This window comes from Elephantulus edwardii, unplaced genomic scaffold (assembly GCF_000299155.1).
Source record: "Elephantulus edwardii isolate Elephantulus edwardi_28Jun2011 unplaced genomic scaffold, EleEdw1.0 scaffold00022, whole genome shotgun sequence".
In the NCBI taxonomy this organism is placed as follows: domain Eukaryota; kingdom Metazoa; phylum Chordata; class Mammalia; order Macroscelidea; family Macroscelididae; genus Elephantulus; species Elephantulus edwardii.
In genome coordinates, this window is record NW_006399772.1 from 1,096,380 (window position 1) to 1,117,005 (window position 20,626).

Genomic DNA, 20,626 nt, shown 5'->3' on the forward strand with positions numbered 1-20,626 from the left:
GACAGACCAACTGTACCTCTCTATCCATGCCAGATGTCATTCCCTAAGTGATCCTGGAAGTCACATGGCTCTGTTATGTTTGCTCATCAATAAGCATTCCATTGTGATGTCCCTTCCCTTTTGTCTGTCACAATCTCTGGCATATCCTGCAAGATTCAGTTTAAAGGACACTTCCTCTCAAACCTTTACACACATTCCTATGACAACATCCCACTGCTGTGTGATATACAATGTCCATTCTTTTTGGAACACAGCAATTGATTTTTCTAGCACCCTGCACAATACCTCACATAGAATTAGAGCTCAGAACATACTTGCCAGATATGTTGTTGTTGTTGTTGTTGTTATGTGCCGTTGAGTTGCTTGCAATTCATAGCGACCCTATGTACAACAGCCCTAATCTCTGCTCTGTCCTGTGCCAATTGCACTGTCTCTGATACACCCATCCCGATTACCCCAGTCACTGAATCGGTCCACCTCTTAGAGGGCCTTCTCCTTTTGTGCTGTCCCTCCACCCTCCTAAGTATGATGTCCCTCTCCAAGGACCAGTCCTTCCTTACAACATGCCCAAAGTATGTCAGATGGACCCTCAGAAAGCTTGCCTCCAAGGAGTCTCCAAGTTTAACCCTTTCCAGGATGAATCTGTTTCTTTTCCTAGCAGTCCATGGTACCCTCAATACTCTTCTCCAGCACCACAGCTCAAAGGCATCAATTCTCCTTCTATCCATAATTACAGTGATTCAGATAAGAAATACTTTATATCAAAACTGAGGCAAGCTCACTAGACCTGTAAAGAAGCTAGATAATGATTTTGAATCATTAACACAATAGATTTGTTTTTCCTCTTCTATTCCTGTGGGAGAGGGGCACCAGATATTGTGGGAGTCTATCTCATTGCTAGTCAGCACCTTGCTATAAAGAGCTGGATGATGGCATAGCTATGTTTCAAGTCCCATATCAGTTACTTGTTAGAGTGTTCCACTTAACTTTTCTAAGACTCAATTTCTTCTTGAGTAAAATGGGATATTACTACTTGAATTACAGAGCTCTGGTGGTAAATAATTACACAGCCAACTCAGGAAAGATGCAAATGCACCAGAGGCTCCACAGGAGAAAAATGTGCAGTCACCTCCTGTATGACTAACTGCCTTTGAAAACCAGGGAAGGGTCAAGTATGAGTCAGTTCTGACTCAGTGGTCCACAAGAGTGGTCCTTGATTTAGAACATCACTGTAACACACCTAAGACTCGTAAGCTCTGTAGATATTAACAAGTGTACTAGAAGTTTTTGTAACTCTCCAAGAATGGTAGAATCTTCATCATGACAAATTTTAAAGTGATTAAATATTACATGTCTACTAGATGCCACCGAATATGTGTGTTTGAAAATGCACTCTGTTTCTGCTACATTACCTTGTACAAATTAACAACAGAAAAAAGCTTAAACTTTATTTTTACAAATGGAGTTGGATTATTTTTAAAAAATTAAAACATAGCAACGAAAGGGTGTAGTAGTATACAGCAAGTGTTTAATGAATGTAAACTTAAAGGGAAAGTGAAATCTCCTTGGAAGTACAAGTTCTAAGTTAAATAACATTGTTATTAAAATCTCTAACCTATAATAAGCTTTCAATAAATTTTAGCCACAATAAATGTATATGGAGACATAGCTATATATCTATCTCTAGCTAGCTATATATATATATATCTTGTGAACACTGCTCTATCTTGAATAACTTCATTGCCTCTGACACACATATTCCCTTACCTCAGTCAGTGGGTCAATCCATCTCATCCAGGGTCTTCCTCTCTTGCACTGTCCCTCCAACCTCCCAAGCATGATGTCCTTTTCTAAGGACTTGGATATCCTTGCAACATGCCCAAATCATATCACAAAGTTTCAAAATCCTTGCTTCCAAGAAGCAGCCTGGTTTCACCCTCTCCAGGATGAATCTGTTTATTTTTTTAGCAGTCCATGTTATATTCAATACTCTTCTCTAGCACTACTGCTCAAAGGCATTAATTCTATTTCTGTCATCCTTAGTCATTGTCCAGGTCTCTGATGCATATCAAGTAATTATAAAGACCATAGCCTGGATCAGGTTCACCTTAGTCTCTAGACTGACATCATTGCTCTTCTATACTCTGGAGAGGTCCCCCGACAGCAGATTTTCCCAGTGCAATTTGTCTCTATTTTCTGGCTGCTGGTGCCGAGAGTGTTGATTGTGGAGCAAAGCTAGCTGAAGCAATTAACAATCTCAGTCTCTTCACCATCTATTATGATGCTGACAGTTGGTCCAGTGGTGAAAATGTTTGTTTTTTATATTGAGCTTCAATCCATATTGAGGGCTGCACTTTGAGCTTCTGAAGGAAATGTCTCAAGTCCATCTCAATTTCAGCAAGCAAGGCTGTGTCTTCTACATAATGCAGGTTGTTGATGAGTCTTCCCCTAATCCTTATGCCATATTCCTCCTCATAGAGCCCAGCCTCCCAGATGATCTGTTCTGCAGATAGATTGAGAATGTATAGAAACAGGATTCATCACTCTGGCTAGCGGGGGAGGGAGAGAGACAGAGAGACACAGAGAGAGAGAGAGAATGTGTTAGTTGTTGTTGCATTTCATGGAGTCGGTGATGACCCATACCCGACCCTCAGTGGGTCTTCAGAAGCAGTTAATCACACAGGAGGAGATTGCGCATCTTTCTCCTGCAGAGTTGCTGATGGCTTCTAACTGTGTGCCTTAGAGATTACAGCATAACTTCTTATCACTAGGTCAATAGGAACATATACATGTATGTAGGTAGAAACACAAATATGAAACCAATATAATATTTGCATTATGTTATTGCAAAAACAAAATATTAAAAATGTTAATTTTCTTATTGCTAATTGCTAACATTATTGTTATGTGCTGTTGAGTTGCTTGTGACTCATAGCAACCATACACAGCTCTGAAGCCTGCCTTGTCCTGAGCCAGTCTCATTGATTCTGACACACCAACCCCCCTTGCCCTAGTTACTGTTTCAATCCATCTAATCCAGGGTCTTCATCTTCTGTGTCATCCCTCCATCAGAGCATGGTGTCTTTCTCCAAGGACTGGTCCCTCCGGGCTGTGTGCCCAAAGTATGTGAGACAGAACTTCACAATCCTAGCCTCCAAGGAGAAACTTGGTTTTACCCGCTCCAAGACAGACCTATTTGTTCTCTTGGTGGTCCATCATTCAAGACTCTTGTTTGGCATCACAACTTGAAGGTGTCAACTCTTCTTCTGTCATCCTTAGTCATTAGCTACCTTTCTGATGCATAGCAAGTAATTGTAAAGACGATGACCTGGATTAGGCGCACCTTAGTCTCTAGACTGACATCATTGCTTTTTAGTACTCTGGAGAGGTTTCTGACAACAGATTTTCCCAATGCAATTTGTCTTTTCATTTATTGAATGCTGGTGTCAAGAATGTAGATTGTGGAGCCGAGCAAACTGTAATTGTTTACAATCTCAATCTCTTCTCCATCTATCATGGTCTTGACAGTGGCCCAATATTGAGAATCTTTTCTTGCTAATATTAGAATTCCATGAAGGTAAATTTATTTTGACTATAAACCCAAGTAAAACAGACATATGCTGTTTAATAAAATTGGATTAAATTAATGACTTTTGGTGGATATTATATAGAGTTCACAAAGACTGTACTTGAATATGAAAAATAATCATATGTATCTAATTACTCAGATTCCTTTAAAAAAGACCTATACACTCCAGACTTCATCTACTTTTATGTCCTCTAGATAAACACATTATCATATGTCCTTGTATAAATAATGTTCAGTACCTCTGTAAACAGGTGTCAGGATATAGTGACAGTGTATATTTAACAAAAAAATCTTTCATTTTAACAAAGAAACAGTGTATATTCTAGTTCATAAGGATTTATTTTTTTTTTTACTGTAGAGTTAATGATTGGTTATTTGATACCAAATGTTTATATATCAATCAATTCAAAATTTCTACTTAAGAAAAAAAGTATATCTTTTCTGGCAACACAAAATGAATTAAAAGAAGAAGAAAAACACTAAATTTAAACTAACATCTCTTTTAGCAAATTGTTTTGTTAATATAAGACAAATTATAAAAATTGTTTATAAACTAGGAAAATTCATAGTAACTAAAAAGAAATACACATACATGAGGGAGAAGAATCAGTGTATCAACCTTTTGATACATGCTCAGAAATTATTTTAAAAATTTTATCTGTATTTGTTCAATTGTTTTGATAACATGAGAAAAAATGTCTTATAAAAGAAACACCATTCATGCTTAAGTTAATATGGTTAATCTATAGTCAAGAAAGGATAATGTGCCTGCCAAATAAGGGCCATCCTGAAGATGTAAGAAGTGCTACAATGGAGTTTGTCTTTCAGAGTGGCTTTTTTAATGTGAATGACCGACTATGTGGATGGACAAGACTATCTGAGTGTGGTGAGCTGGCTTATCCACAAAGGGGTTGGCTGTCTACCATTCCACAAGTGAACTGGCTAGTCTCAACAATCTAAGGAGAATTGGCTAGTCTCACCATTAAATTTTGTAACTAGCCAGAAGAATCAGAATCTTCTCTAGTTAGACAAGAGGAAACAGACTTTCCCCACTCCAGTAAAGAGAAGGCATGAAAATGTAGGGCAAGGAAAATGCTTCAGGACAGCAGCAGCAGCTATGCTGAAATGGAGACTTGATATGAGATGGGACTTTGGGGAGTGGGCAAGAGCCAATACTGGCAGGATTGAGAACTTTGTTGAACAACTCAGGGAGGGAAGGCAGTATTAACAGGACTTAGGACTTGGGAATATCTGGCACCACGAGGCTTGGGGCTAAGGTACTTACGTGCACATTTTGGGACTAAGAACTTTGGAACACTTAGAGCCCCAGGGCTTGGAGTGAGGCGCCTGAATCCACTTGCCCGGAGCTATCTTGACTGTATTCTGTTACTAATTTGGATTATAACCTTGTAACTTTCTTAATATGGTCCCATGTGGTCCGAGGGCAATCATGTAGGATTTTGAATGCAGCAAAGCAGTAAGATTGGTTTTGAGATGAGTAGGAAGATGTAAGGCAATGTGAGAGACATGTCTGACGTAATGGGAATTTGTTTTGTGTTATTGACACTGTGGATGGTTCTCTTTTGGAAATTTGGTGGAATTTTGTCTAAGTTGTGTTTTGTTTGCTAATTTTAAAGGATAGTTATGTTTTGGCCTAGTGGCAAGAAGCTGCACTGTGATCCTGCAGGCAATTTGAATCCACCAGTTGCTCTGTGGGAGAAAAATGGGCAGTTTCCTCCTGTGTGTTAACTGCCTCTGAAAACCCACTAGAGAATTAGCTATAGGTTGGTTCTAACTCTTCAGTACATAGCAACAACATCAGCAAGTAAAATATGGACCAGGTATAAAATTTCATTTTAAATATATTTATATAGTTAGTTTACATATGTGTGTTGTATATAAATGCATTATTATACATATTATCATTATAGGTAATTGCTTGAATCAAAGCATTATACTCACTTATTCATTGCCTTTGAGTTAACACCAATTCATAGCTGACTTTCTGGCACATTTTCAGAGGCTATAAATTGCTTGAGAATAGATTACAGATCTTTTTCCTGTGGAGAAGCTGATGGTTTAGAACCTCTCACTTTTGGGTTGGCAGCACAACTCCCTACCCACTAAGTCACCAGAACTGCCTGTTGTTGTTGTTGTTATGTGCCGTCGAGTCATTTGTGACTCATAGCGACCCTATGTACAACAGCCCTAAACACCATGCTCTATTCCGTGCCAATCTCATTGCCTCTGACATACCCATCCCGAAGAACTCCCTACAGAAAAAATATTATATGATTTATAAAATAATTTTGTTATAATTTGGCTTTTAATTTTTCAGTTTATGAAGTTTCAGAACTTATAATTTATACAATATATAAAATATAGAAAAGGAAGAGATAAATCATTTTACTTACTATCTAAAGTGGACTATATTTTTTTCTGAAATATACCAATGTAAAAATTATCCCCAAAATGTATAATCTTCCAATTAAAAAATATAGAAGAAAAGGAAATCTAAAGCATTATTTAATAACATTCAATATACAATGAGAAAATGTTCACGTGAAATATTAGAATACTACTTATTTAAGAAGAAATAGTCAAACCAGGCTATACATGATAGCTGTAATCAATTACATTTCATTGAAGGGACTAGATCACAATTTTCTTTGCTGTAGTAGTTACGTGCCATCAAGTCTACTACAATTTATACAGTCAACTTGGGCAACAGATCAAATACCAACAACTTACTGTTTCTGTAAGATGGTTGTGACATTGCTGATGTCATTCCTTTTTTTCCCTTCAATAGCTCCGAATCTAAATCTTTACTTTGCTACTCTCGTAAATTTTGATATTCTCAATTACGTTTATTAGATACATGTATAATTTCACAAAGACAAAGGATTATCTATTAAGATGCCACATTATTGTTATTTGTCATTAACATACGTAATTACTAGAAATAGCAATGGAAGTTATTTTATTATTAACTAGTAATTTCTCTCCTCTCTTAGCATGGCTGTGGAAACTTTGTCCGCGTTATTCAGGCTTTCAACCGCACTCATTTGTATGTTTGTGGGAGTGGTGCTTTTAGTCCAGTGTGTACTTATGTGAACAGAGGGAGACGATCAGAGGTAAGTGTTGGGATGTTAAAGATTCTTTTAAAAAACTCTACATTTTAGACTAATACAGGTATCCAGTCAATATCCATAAAAAAATATCTTTCAAGTTCTTTCAGCACAATTGTACTACATTTAGTTCCAGATTGTGACGTTCTGAAAGATTAACTGCCTGTCTCTAAGAAAAAGAGATTTCTGAACAAAAAGAATATAAGAAACAAAGGGGAAAAATTGTTGCAACTTTCTAACTATTTGGAGTAGAAAACATTGATAATATTTGCCTCAATCACAATTTTTACATAAACTTACTGTCTGAACACTATTAATTTTTTTACTTATTTCTAAAATTTGTCTATTCTTTATGAGCTACATAACTGTCTTGTTGTTGTATACTGTAGAGATGGAACCAACTCATAGCTGACCCTCTGGTGGGTTTTAAAAGGTCTTTATTTGCACAGGAGGAGATTGCCCATCCTTCTCCCATGGAGAATCTGGTGGATTTGAACTGAGTGCCTTTATTGCAACACAGTTTATTGCCACTAGGCCACCAGAGGATGTATATAAAGGAGAATATCTTTCCTGAAAGAACATTGATGTAATTAATGAATCATAGTTTCATTTACCAACATCAGCCCACAGCAGTCCATGTTAAGTTTACTTTCACATTTGTTAAAATGGCATGGGGTTTTGTGAATCAAAGCATTTGCTACAGACTATTCAAATATGCAGGGAACTCTGGTGGCCTAGTGGTACAGAGTTATGCTACCAATTCAGAGGCAGTTGGTTCAGGCCTACCAGTTAGTCTATAAAATATGGATGGACAATATCCTCCTATGCAATTTACATTCCCTAAGAGCCATTGGAGAGGTAGTTCTGACTTGATGGCACATAATGAGAATAGTCAAATATGTGAAAACCTTGGTACGGTAGTGAACACTCAGCTGCTAACCAAAACCTGGGTCGTTTGAAATCACCATCAAGAGCTCTGCTGGCATGGTTGACAGGAAGTTGCACTGTTAACACAAAGCTCGAACCTCTCTGTGGTCAAATACACCAGCAACTCTATGGGAGAAAGATGGACAATCTCCTCCCTTGTGATTTACAGCCTTGGAAAACCTGCAGCAGGGTCAGCTCTGAGCTGGTTCTAGCTTGAAAGCAATGAATTTGGCAGGTTCTTTTCTTCATTTTGAGATTACCAGCCCTCTGTGGGAGGAAGATATGACCATTTGCTTCCATAAAAACTATTGACTTGGAAATCCTGAGACAGTTCTACTGTGTCACAATTCTTTTAGTTGTTCAGTCACTTATATTGCTCCTGTGTAGTCAAACAGAAGGGTAGTTGAACCTGTGATACTTAAGACTGTGTCTATTCCATCCCACACTTGTTGACGAAAGGAGCTATCATTAAGCCGTGAGAGTTTTCCCACATTCTTTTAGACAAACACGTTGTTTTGTTTCATATAATTCTTTTCCGGCTGAATTTTTTCAAATTACCTTCATTTTCTTTCATTATGCAACTAAATTCTACATAGGAAACTTCTTAAACAAGTTTTCTTAAAGAAAATGTTAACTTTTTCAATTTTGCCTAATTGTGGAAAAGATTAACTATAGCTGCTGATACAGCTTATAAGGTTTACTTTCTTTTTACAAGAGTGAATATGCCTTAGAACTCAGGTAACTGATGCATAATTCTTCATTATTCAGTTTTCCCCAGATATAATTGATGCATATATAATTTTGGCAATTAAAAGTTATATAAATTATAGTTTGACCCCGACAATGGAACAATTTTCAAATATCATTCAAGATTATGTGAAATACCAAATTTTTAAAGGCTAATTAAATGTATGCTTCTTGGAAGAGTGAGGTTGACTATGTTGAACTTGTCATTAGAACCACAGGCCTGTAATCAATTGATTAAATAAACAGCTGCCTCAGATGTCTTCAACCTGTCAGACGTTGACTAAAGGCTGTGCCGTCACAGTGCAGGCCAACAAAAGCAGAGCTGCTTTCACAGTGCAGATTTCAAATACAATCATTTCCCATGTACAAATTGCCCACTATGCACTTCAAGGTTTAATTGGAAATCCTGCCCAATAAATAATCTCCTTTGGAACACCAGTGTGGAATATGATTGGTTTTTTTAATTTAATCTCTTTACAAAATATGAGGTACTTAAATCTGACTTCAAAAGATATATTTCAAAGGGGGATCATTTCCATTAATTGATATAAATTATTTAAATAATGCATGACAAATGAAGAGTCAGTTTTTTAATGAGAAGCGTTGTGATTCTTTTTGTAATTTATGTTTCTTATATAGAATCAAAAGGTTTCACTACAATTCTTATGCCTAACATTTTATAGAGTGACACACGAATATGAGCTTTGTAGATGGGTCTCCTCCTTTGTAAGTAACTGCCTCTGAAAATCCACAGGAGGGTCAGTGGTGGGTCAGTTTTAACTCAGTGGTAAACAGGAACAACAACAATGTTTAGATCAGAAGTCCTGGTAGTGGAGTTGTTGAGCCCTCAGCTGTGAAACTAAAGGTCTGTGGTTCAAACTCAACCAGCCACAGTATGGGAAAAAGATGGGGCATTCTGTTTTTGTAAATATTTATAACCTTGAGACCCTAGGATGTTGTTTGCTCTGTCCTGAAGGATTACTATGAATTGTAATAAACTTGACAGCAAAGAGTTTGTTTTTTAGTGTTTATACATATATTTATTTTTGTAGGATAAAAAAAAAGTCCCTGATATGAAAATTGTCACTTTCTGAGGCAGAAAACCATTTTGAGAGAATTATTATTCTTTGATGAGTTTTGTTTGTTTGTTTGTTTGTTTTTAATCAGATCGGATGTATGAAAGTTATTTTTTTTCTGCTTTGAATTATGATTATAGCCGGTCCTAGCTATAATGGGGGGGATAAATATTTATTCTGAGAGATAGACTCTTCCTAGGGAACTACCCTAAGTCCAGTATATATCATATTAAACCCAGGACACAGCCTCTGATGTACCCAGGTCCCTTTCCTGCATTAATGTTCCTCCCTACCAGTGAGCATGGTCCAACATACTCTGTATGCCAGAACAAAGCCATTGCCAGGGAGTCTATTTTAACTCACGACAATCTTATGTGTCTTAGAATAGAAATGCTCCATCTATTTCCTTGGTTGCCGTTTTTTATGCCTGTGGCTCATGAGTATTAAATCACTGAATGTGTTCAAACTGCTGTCCTCTAGGGTGGTCGCTGTTGTGTGCCATCGAGTCAGAATTGACCTGTAGCTGACCTGCTAGCAGGTTTTCAGAAACAGTTAATTGTACGCGAAGAGATTGCCCATCCTTCTCGCACTGAGCAGATGGTGGGTTCGAACTGTGTGACTTCAGGATTGCAGCTCAGCTTCTTAGCACTAGGCCACCAGAGCTCCCTAACCTCGAGAATAGCCAATCATAAGTCACTTTTTTCCCACCTGTGTTATTTTTTTATTGGTTTGCATAAAATAATTGACATACAATTGTGTTTTATTCATGTATAATTTGTTTTATACAGTGTTTTTATATTGTTTCATGCAATCATATATAGACACTGTATTTTATATAATTAATTACTGTTGATCTATGCATAATATTACCTATCTTTCCTGGGTCTAGTCTGGGTAACAATAGAGATTAATCATTTTTTACACACACACACACCAGTGAATTACAATATACCTTACCTTATTATTTATTCATTGCTCATCTTTCATTAAATGATAATTGTTGAAACATATATTTTTGTCTGTTTTGCTTATTTTACCCCAGAGTCTAGTTAATGCCTATCACACATAATAGAGTCCAGTGAATTTTTGCTAATAACAAAAGGAGTACATGGCACCATTTTTTTTCCAATTGATTTACTTTGATAATGCTTTATTATTTGGAAGCAGGAGTGGCATCCACTTCCTAAACAACGGCCTCTGGAAACTCTGTGAACTTTGAGAAACAACAATAGTTATAGAAAGGCTTCAAGTCTGTTGTTCATAGAGTTTCTATGAATTGTGCTTGACTCAACAGTAATCAACAACAACAGCAGCGCCATGCTTTATTGTAAAACATTAAGTAATAACTTGAAACCTTACTTAGAATTTACCTGATTATTTTGGAAATATTGCTATCCTCATACACATTTTTTCTTGTGTACAGTTTTCTTCTTTTGATCACTGTCTAGTACATAAAGTTCAGGTTTAAAATGAACCTTAATTTTCAGGTGATTTTTTCCTGATGTTGCTTTGAGAATTCTATGTTGGATCAGTTTTCTGAGGAGTATAATGAGATGAGATCTAGACTTTTTGAGCTTAGCTTATAAAGTACAGATGGGTTCCTCTTATAGGTCATTATATGCCTTAATATGGTAATTTGAGAGTCATAAGCACTCTTGCAGAGTATGTATTATTTTTATGACAATATGATTTTACTAATGATTGTTTCATTACATATTACTTATTAATATGTATTCATTTTTATCTACACCAAAGGACCAAGTTTTTATGATTGACTCCAAGTGTGAATCTGGAAAAGGACGCTGCTCTTTCAACCCCAATGTGAACACAGTGTCAGTTATGATCAGTAAGTAGTAGAAGATAAAAGAGGGGGTTGTGAACAAAATATAAAATAAGAGGGAAAATGAAGAACTAGAATCCTGGCAGCCTGTACCGTTTGGATAGGAAGAAAGGAGATATGAGTTGAGACATATTTTCACTTTGCCCTTCCAGGAACATTTACTATTAAATAAAAAGCATGTAATTGTTCATCAAATGTTACCATTCCTAAAGCAAATCAATCACTGTAAAAATTGTGTATATATAATGTTTCAAAAATCTTTTAATATTTTTTAATAACCATACTTTTTCTCATTTTTATTTTTCTAGTTTATTTACAAAATTCAAATACAAGTTTGAACAAATTCTTTCAATTTCCTCACCCCTCCACCCATCAAAATGTACAATCCAATGATTAATCTTCCCCTTCTCCCTGCACATCCACATCCCTCTGCTTCCAGCCTCTTTCACCCCTCCTGGATCCTTATACTCATTCTAAAATACAGTTTTATATAATATTTATCCTTATGTGACTGAGTTAGTTCACTCAGCATTGTGCTTTCCAGTGCCTCCCAAGTTAGGTAATAAAATTTACAAAGTAATTGCTCTTGGTGCTGCATATTATTCCATTGTATGAATGTACCATAACTTCTCAATCCATTTTTTGTTGTTGGACATTTGGGCTGTTTCCATGTTCTTGTGATGGTGAATAATGCTGCTATGAACATTGGTGTACAAATCTCAGTTTGTACCTCAGTTCTCATATTCTCAGGATATATTCCAAGTAGTGGAATAGCTGGGTCTTATGGAATTTCTATGTTCAGCTTTTTGAGGAAGCACCAAGCTGCCTTCCAGAATGGTTGCACCATTTTACAATCCCACCAACAATATATAAGAGTTCCTTTCTCACCACATCCTCTCCAGCATCTATTACTTGTTGCCCTCTTAAACTTTGCCACTCTTACTGGAGTGAGATGGTACCTCATTGTGGTTTTGATTTGCATCTCTCTTATTGCCAGTGATTTGGAGTATTTCTTCATGTGCCTGTTTGCCATTCAAACTTACCTTTTATAAATTACAAATTTCTCTCAAATGAAAGGAGAACAAAATGAATCTATTAGCTGAATACATTCTCTCTGAATTGTCAAGAAGTTGCTACACTAAATCTCTGTTGCCATAAAATATTAGTTAAATAGAAAACCCTGTTGTTTTCTGATACATATGTTAACAAATCACTATGTCTTTGAATCTCAAGTATCAGATACTTTTCATCAGATACTTTTGAAAACATTCTTTTCTCATTAATTAAGGCATTTATAAAATGTCTGAGTTGTCATGAATTGCAACTTCAAATTGTTTACTATATGGTAGATGTTTTTTCCCCCCCTTCACTTTGTCTATACTAAGAAACCTTGATGACCTAGCATGTTGCCTTTTGGATTGCTAACTGATCGGTTGATGGTTCTAGTCTACTAGTGACTCTTGAGAAGAAGAGATGGGCAATTTCCAAGATTAAGAGCGTTTGAAACCTACAGCGTCATTCTGATTCAGACATGACCTATCTTCAGCTGAATTCTCTATGCCGGTAGCAGAGTTTATGTTTCCATTAGCATAGGTGAAGATCTAATTATTTCATTTAAAATCCCATCCTATAGCATATAAGAGAAACCCATCTTCCTCCTGCAAAGTAAATTAAGACAAGTATACCCAACATGTGTCAAGCTGAAAGTTATCCAGTGAATTATTTCTATATAACAATTCAGATCAGGTAAGACAAAGCGAACAGTGTATCATTTGGACAAACTTTAGAAATTTTTGAAATTTCAAGATAGCTAATTATCTCTGCTATCGAGTATTTTAAAATATTTTTTTCCAAATATTATTTAGCAGAAACGGTATCTTGAAAAGTTATTTTCTTAATTATACACAAAATTTTATTCACTTCTGAAAAGTATATATGTCATAATAGCTAAGTTTATACAAAAGCTTTGTTCAAGTTAAATCTTATAAAAATAAATGTCAAGGATCCATTAACAGTAATACTAGAGTTTATCTAGCTGAATATTGTCCAATTCTTTTTAAATTACTAGAAAGCCATTTTAATTTTCTTGTTAAATTATGTTATATCCTTTAATATTTTTGTCCTTGGAAAACAGAACTTGTACGGAATTGTGTTACAATAGCCTTTTTGCTTTTCTTGAGGACATGATACTTTATGCTTATGTTACTATATTTCTTTGACTTCTCTGATTAAAATCCCAATCTGTACTATTAAAATCAGTGACTAAATAATTTCCTTATAAAAATAAAAGGTAAAATATGTAAAAAATTTAGTAAACTTCTAGTATTCTAACCATTTTATTTGTTGTATTGTTTCTCCTTCTAAAATTATGTCCAACAGTCACTTACTTCAAGTCAGTAGACTTGGTTAATTAGTCATCTCACTTTTACTATGTTTTATGACTTTATTGCTTCTGTTCATTTGTAATGCACTAAATAACATAGATAAGAGAATGTCCCTATCTATTTAATTCCAGGAAATACTGAGTTAGAAGAATTCTACATTTCTCAGTAGAGCTGTGTTATCTAACCCACTGTGCAACTTTAGTATTCTCCTGCTGTTTGTATGTTTTATTATAGCACACACATTCTCTCACACACGTTCTCTCTCTCTGACATACATACACACATAAAGTCACAAGGATAATATCTTTATCAAAAACCTCATAAGATTTTTCTCATCAGTGGAATTAAAATTGGAAAGCAAGATACTTTGTAGTTCAATTTAAAATACACAAGTTTGTCTTTAACTAAAGCCCTGAGAAGAAATTATGAACAAGAAAAAAATTGCCCTTCTTAAAGAAGCAAAGCATAATTCCTTATAAATTAATTAAATATGTATTAACACAGTAACTTCTTACCTCATAATTTTATTGAGGATTTTGACAGGAAATGAAGCCAATTAGTTGTGCCGGCTTTTATAATGTTAAAGCATAGTGATAAAGAGGTGTACTGGAGGATTACAGAGCTAACCCCTGAGTGTCTTTTTTCTTTTCCTTCCTGGAATCAGATAGGAGAATTCTGATGACTGTGCTAATCAGTCTATTAAGCTGCAGGACCTCGTAAGCTACTGTTTTGTGGGTAATAGAGTATACTAAAACGTGAAACCTTTCATTACAAAGTAATACCAATTTAATGGTCAAACACCTATGTGTTTATGCTACAAAAGTGCAGCCTAGTGGTAAGAAACCACGCTGCAATCCCAAAAACATGGTTCAAATCCACCAGCAGCTGCGTGAGAAAAATGATGGACAATTTCCTCCTGTACAAATGACTGCCTTTGAAAACCTGCTGGAGGGTCAACTATGGATCGTTTCTGACCCAACAGCACACAACAGCAACAGCTTGTTCAGAAGTGCCTTCATGCACACTTTTGTTATCTCATAATCTTTTCCTGTGGGCTTTTAGTACCCGCTAGGAAAGAGAGCTGGTGACAACATTGGCCGCTGCACCTGCTTCTTAATTGGCAGGACTCCAGCTCATGACCCGGCGAGCACATACTAAAAACACTCCATCCTCCACTCTGTCCCAGGCAACTCGTACTCCTTATTACTGAGCAGAAGCGTGGAGTGCTTCAAAATGTCCTAATCTTGCCAAGATGACCACAATCTGAAAGTAGCCAGGGGAGTAATCTTAGAACATCAGTCAAAGAGCACAGCAGTAGAACACTTCGAAAACTCAGACCTGATAAATTGGAGTCTTTTAAAAATATTTAGCTGCTGTTTTATACTCAGAGGTTACATTTCATCTTACCTAATTGTATGCCTAACTGCTCCTACTATGATAAATTTTATATGGATTTTAATAGATAAACTAATTGTTCAATGTAATGTCTCTCACCTGCTGACTTACTCCTGCCTGGGTGAGTTCCTTCTCACATGACTCTATAGAATGTTCATGAGGCTGTAGATTTCAACAGAAGGCTGCCCCTCCTTCGTTCTCAGAGCTACTTGTGTATCTGAATCATTTGGTATGTGCAATTTGGGTTTAGGATATGTTGTTGTTGTTGTTGTTATGTGCCGTCAAGTCGCTTGCGACTCATAGCGACTGTATGTACAACAGCCCTAAACTCCGCTCTGTCCTGTGCCAATCGCACTGTCTCTGACACTCCCATCCCAATTATCCCAGTCACTGAATCAATCCACCTCATAGAGGGCCTTCCTCTCCTGCGCTGTCCCTCCACCCTCCCAAGCATGATGTCCCTCTCCAAGGACTGGTCTCTCCTCACAACATGTCATCAATATACTTAAATATATTATCTTTCTTGCCTTTGTCTTCTATTTCTTGTGCTTTAATTTCAATTGAAAAGTAGCACATCATTTCTTTGAGTAGAAATTTTCTAGCACAAAAATATTTGTGTATAATAATATCTGTGCTACCATTTCAATAAAAGTAATATTAAAAGTAGTAACATATTATGCTCAAGCCACTTAGTAAAATCTTGGCATTTTTAACATGACAAGATCACCTGAAATCATAATTCAATCCTCAATATTTTATAGAAAGAACTCTGAAATTCAGAGCTGTTATATAACAGTTCCAGTTTTCAAGTGTGTTAGTGATGTAAAATTTACACAGCTTTATTAGTTATTATGTTGGTTGTTATTAACTTATTATTAGTAAGTTTTGTTATCTTTTAGGTACCATTTCTGCCAGTGTTGATACATATTTTATAAGTATCTATAGTTGCTATTATGTAATACTGGCAGAACATTTTCATTTATGTAGGATAATGTTTTGGAGTTTGTGGGGGTTTTCCCCCCCCTAAGTTATAGTGGTAATAATACAGGTAATGAAAATAAGTTAAAATTTATGCACATTTTGATGGACAATGGAAACCAATTAACAATGACCTTGAGGTAAAAAAATGTTTGTAGTAACCTAGGATAAGTAAGCTCCACTATTTTTCCAGAAGTATTAAAAGCACATTCAAATTATGTTGGGTTTTTTTTACCACTTTTTTGTAGATGAGGAGCTCTTCTCTGGAATGTATATTGATTTCATGGGGACAGATGCTGCTATTTTTCGAAGTTTAACTAAGAGAAATGCAGTCAGAACCGATCAGCACAATTCCAAATGGCTCAGTGGTAAGACAACATTTCCTGCACTTTGTAAATGGCACAGTTTACACTTATAGTTCCATTGTGTAAATAAGGTAAAATTGTTTTTAAAAATGAAAATACCACATCATAACATGAACATGATCATATTTCCATACATTATAATACACAACACTTAAAAAAGCAATTTATCCCTTAGTTCATATTTCAACTCTATTTTGTTGATACTCATACAGTTACCATACAATACATGAAGAAAGAAAAGTGATAGTGATACTCATCATATTATCTCTTCCAGTTAATTAATTGTACAACATTATAATCAAATACACTTTTTACTTAAGAAGTTGGTTGGTGCCATCCAGTCAACTATGACCTCATAGCAATAATATGAACAGTATATTGGTATATTGAAACCTTGTCCTATTTTAAGCCATCATGATCTTTACCATGTTCAAATCCATTGTTATAGCCACACTGTCAATCCATCTTGAGAGTCTTAATCTCTTTAACTGAGCCTCCTTACTGCAATTAATCTAAATTTTTAAATCATGCCAAATGTAAAAATTACCCCCCATTTAGACATTGTTGTTACATACAAGCTACATACTGTCTTGTTAGAACCAACTCATAGCTGACCCTCCAGGGGTTCTGAGAAGCTGTAAATTGCATGGGAGTAATTGCCCATTTTTCTCCCATGGACTTGCTGGAGGATTAGTTTCATCCAATTCCTTTTGGGTTCACAGCACAACTCCTTACCACTAAGCCACAAGAGCTCCTGCATTTTTGACATCCAGATGTTGTGCGTAAACAACATACAGAAACTGATGGCTTTTATGCCTACATTCTATAAATGCTTAAGTCTGGTGCAAAGTACCTCATTAGAGTATCATTCAGGAAAAATGGGAGCATTCTCTTCTCTGGTGATTCACTGCCTCTGAAAAGCCATTGGAAGAGCAGTCTTGGATCATGCCTACTCAATGGTATATAACTATACAGCAGCATAATTTCATTAATACTTAATGGGTATCTTAGGTTTACACCTAAGTAGCTTTTACTACTATCAGAGTTCAGAGGTTTCCAATTTTTAGAGTCACGTGGAATTCACATTGTGAAAGCTGCTTCTTTGAATTTCTCACATCATTGAGTCAGTTGCTGTAGTTTGACAGAAGAAGAAATCTAAGATTCTTGCCATTTTACCTGGGGCTAAATTTCTGAGCCTGAATTTGACAGTTCACTCACCTTTGCACATTTAAGCATGAATCACCCCACTTATCTTATTTCACACAAGCACAAGAAAGTACTGATTGTTCATCAATTTCTTGAGATTATTCCTCCATTACATCTGGGAATAGTGTGTTCTAAATGTTGTTTTGTTCTTGAAATAAGAAAACCCTCTATTTCTTCAATTGACTGGATTTTTTTTTCCTTGAAAAGTTTCCCCACCATTTAATGTAGTTCATTTTAAGAAAATGCATTTTTCAGACCTTGGAGGCCCAACTCTTCATTCTGCTTCAGTGAATTTCAGTTTGTATGCACTAGATTGAAACCACACTTTGAAAAACAAACTTTTTTCCCCCAATAACCCAACCACCAGATTCCATGGGAAATCACTAGTAGAAAAATTTAGTGATTTTTTTTTAACTCATCAATGTGCAAAGATTTTTTTTAAGTTGCTATACTTCCAGAATGTATTGTAGGCAGAGAAAAACAATTTAAGCTATTATGTTATAGCTCTATACTTTGTGGTACTTGGCATTTCAGACTGTTGAAGGAAGACAGTTTATGCTCTGACATGTTTGCCTGTGAACATTGCATTGTTCTCGTACATGAGTGATGGGAAAGTGGTGGTTGTAGATGAGCTGGGGGTGGATTTTCATCATGAGTATACATAGTGTTTATGCGTTTTTACAGAACCTATGTTTGTGGATGCACATGTCATCCCAGATGGTACTGATCCAAATGATGCTAAGGTTTACTTCTTCTTCAAAGAAAAACTCACTGACAGTAGCAGGAGCACCAAGCAGATCCATTCCATGATTGCTAGAATATGTCCTGTAAGTACTGTGTGGTTCTAATGAGAAGAAAGAGTAAGCAATTCAAGATAGTTACTTTCTCTTTCTAACATTCTATCTTCCTGTTCTTTCTGTCTACGGTTATAAATTGAAGGGTATAGTAAGAGCCCCGGAGGTTCAGGGATTGAAACACTCTACTGCTAACTGAAGATCTAGTGATTCTAACCCATCAGCCACATGGGGAGAAAAGGTGTGGCTTCCTGTGTCCATAAAGATTACAACCTTGGAAACCCTCTTGGACAGTTCTGCTCTGTCCCATAGGGTCACCAGGAGCTTAAATAGGTTCGATTGTTCATTAATGGTTCAGTTGTTAAACACTTGGCTGCTAACCAAAAAGTCAGCTGTTTGAACCACTCTGTGGAAGGAAAATGTAACCGCCTGTTTCTGTGAAGATTTATAACCTTGGAAACCCTCTAGGCAGTCAGAATGAAATGGTTATCAGTGACTTTGGTTATTAATTAATAAAATATTGAGAGAAGACATTTTAAAATAAAGTTTATTCATATCAGGTAAATGAGATAAGCATACTCTACTTCAGGGAAAAAGTAACTCAAGGACATACTGGTGTTTTGGTGTTAAATCATTATCAGTAAGCTTTGTTTTTCCATTTATTGCATTAGTATTAAAATTAATAACTGTGTACATGGTCAAGGTAAATGAAGCCACTTTTGTTAATAAAGATAAGGTGAGTTGACACAGTACCTGGGCCATTGAGGGTTAGTTTGTCAAAAACAGTGCATTTGGCGCAGGATAGAGCAAGGTTCAGAGCATAGCGTCACTATGAGTCAGGTTGACTTGACAGCACATAACAACAACAAACCAGAATTAAATACAGTTATTGAACTGCTAACAATAATAGAAATGGAGAAATATTCTATTAAAGTATTATTTTCTTTATTACTTAACAAAAAAGGCTCTGTATACAAAAATTAATTATATACAGAAGCTTGAAAAATTTATCATATTTTCCTGTACTGTAGTTATACAGTCTTGTTTTATCTACTTATGATTGGTATCATTTGTACAAAAGCATTTCTAGAAGCATTCATTTTACAGCAGTTCATTTACAATGCTACATTACTCAACCAATTGTGAAAGTCCGCTATTCTTCAACCATTTAAGCTAAAGCAGCAAAGCTAGGGAGGAAGAGGAAAGGCTTCTAAGTACAACTTTTTAAAATAATAAACAGTAATTAAAAAATAATAAATATTTTGCACAGAAAATATTTGTGAATTATCTGAATGCCATTTATCTACCATTGACAAAGAAATCATTAACATTCAGTTAGAAATACTGAGAGCTGATAAACACAGCGTTGTTGTTGTTGTTGTTATGTGCCATCGAGTCTCTTGTGACTCATAGCGACCCTATGTACAACAGCCCTAAACCCTGCTCTATCCTGTGCCAACTGCACTGCCTCTGACACACCCATCCCGATTACTCCAGTCACTGAATCAATCCACCTCATAGAGGGTCTAACAGAAAAACAAACAAAAAAAGGGATACGGAGGGCCATTTAGTTTAAGGGCAAACCTATTCTGATCACAAGTAGAATTTTCTCTGCACAATGATTTATGTTGCTATTGTAGATGAATGAATGGAATTCCAGAATCTCTGTAAATGTTCATTAAAACTAGTAAAATCAAATTTTTAATAAAAAATGGACACATTAACATGTTGCTGCACAATTTTAAATTGACGACAGTGCTTTTTTTTATGTATTACCATAATTTGCAGCAACGTGTTAAATTATATATTAACTCATTTTAAAAAAAAAATATTTCCTTTGATGTTGTTGGGTGTCGTAGAACCGGAACCAACCCACAGCTGACCCTCTGGTGGGTGTTCAGAGGCAGTTAGTTGCATGGGAGGAGATTACCCATCCTTCTCTTGCAGAGCAGCTGGTGGCTTTGAACTGCATGCCTTCGTGATCGTAGTGCAACTTCTTGCCGCTAGGCCACCAGAGCTCCTACATTTGTTATGCAAAATTATATATTTTTAAAAACCCAACAAAACAAATAAGGGGAAATCCAAAGGGCTAGAAAATATAATAAGAGATACTCAAATACATTATTAATATAAGAGAAATTCAATTAAAATGTCTACCAGAGTGTCTGACTTGGAAAGATGGGTAACTGCAAGTTCT

The 20,626-nt window shown here is 35.9% G+C and overlaps 1 protein-coding gene across 1 annotated transcript in view; it reads left to right on the forward strand.

Moving 5' to 3' along the window:
- LOC102844284 (semaphorin-3C-like) overlaps positions 1 to 20,626 on the forward strand; it is a 218,720-nt gene that overhangs the window by 129,880 nt on the left and 68,214 nt on the right. The window contains exons 5-8 of the mRNA XM_006882593.1: positions 6,604 to 6,723; positions 11,223 to 11,313; positions 16,313 to 16,432; positions 18,320 to 18,462. Of these exons, the coding sequence (XP_006882655.1) occupies positions 6,604 to 6,723; positions 11,223 to 11,313; positions 16,313 to 16,432; positions 18,320 to 18,462 (474 nt within the window). The remainder of the gene's footprint in view (positions 1 to 6,603; positions 6,724 to 11,222; positions 11,314 to 16,312; positions 16,433 to 18,319; positions 18,463 to 20,626) is intronic.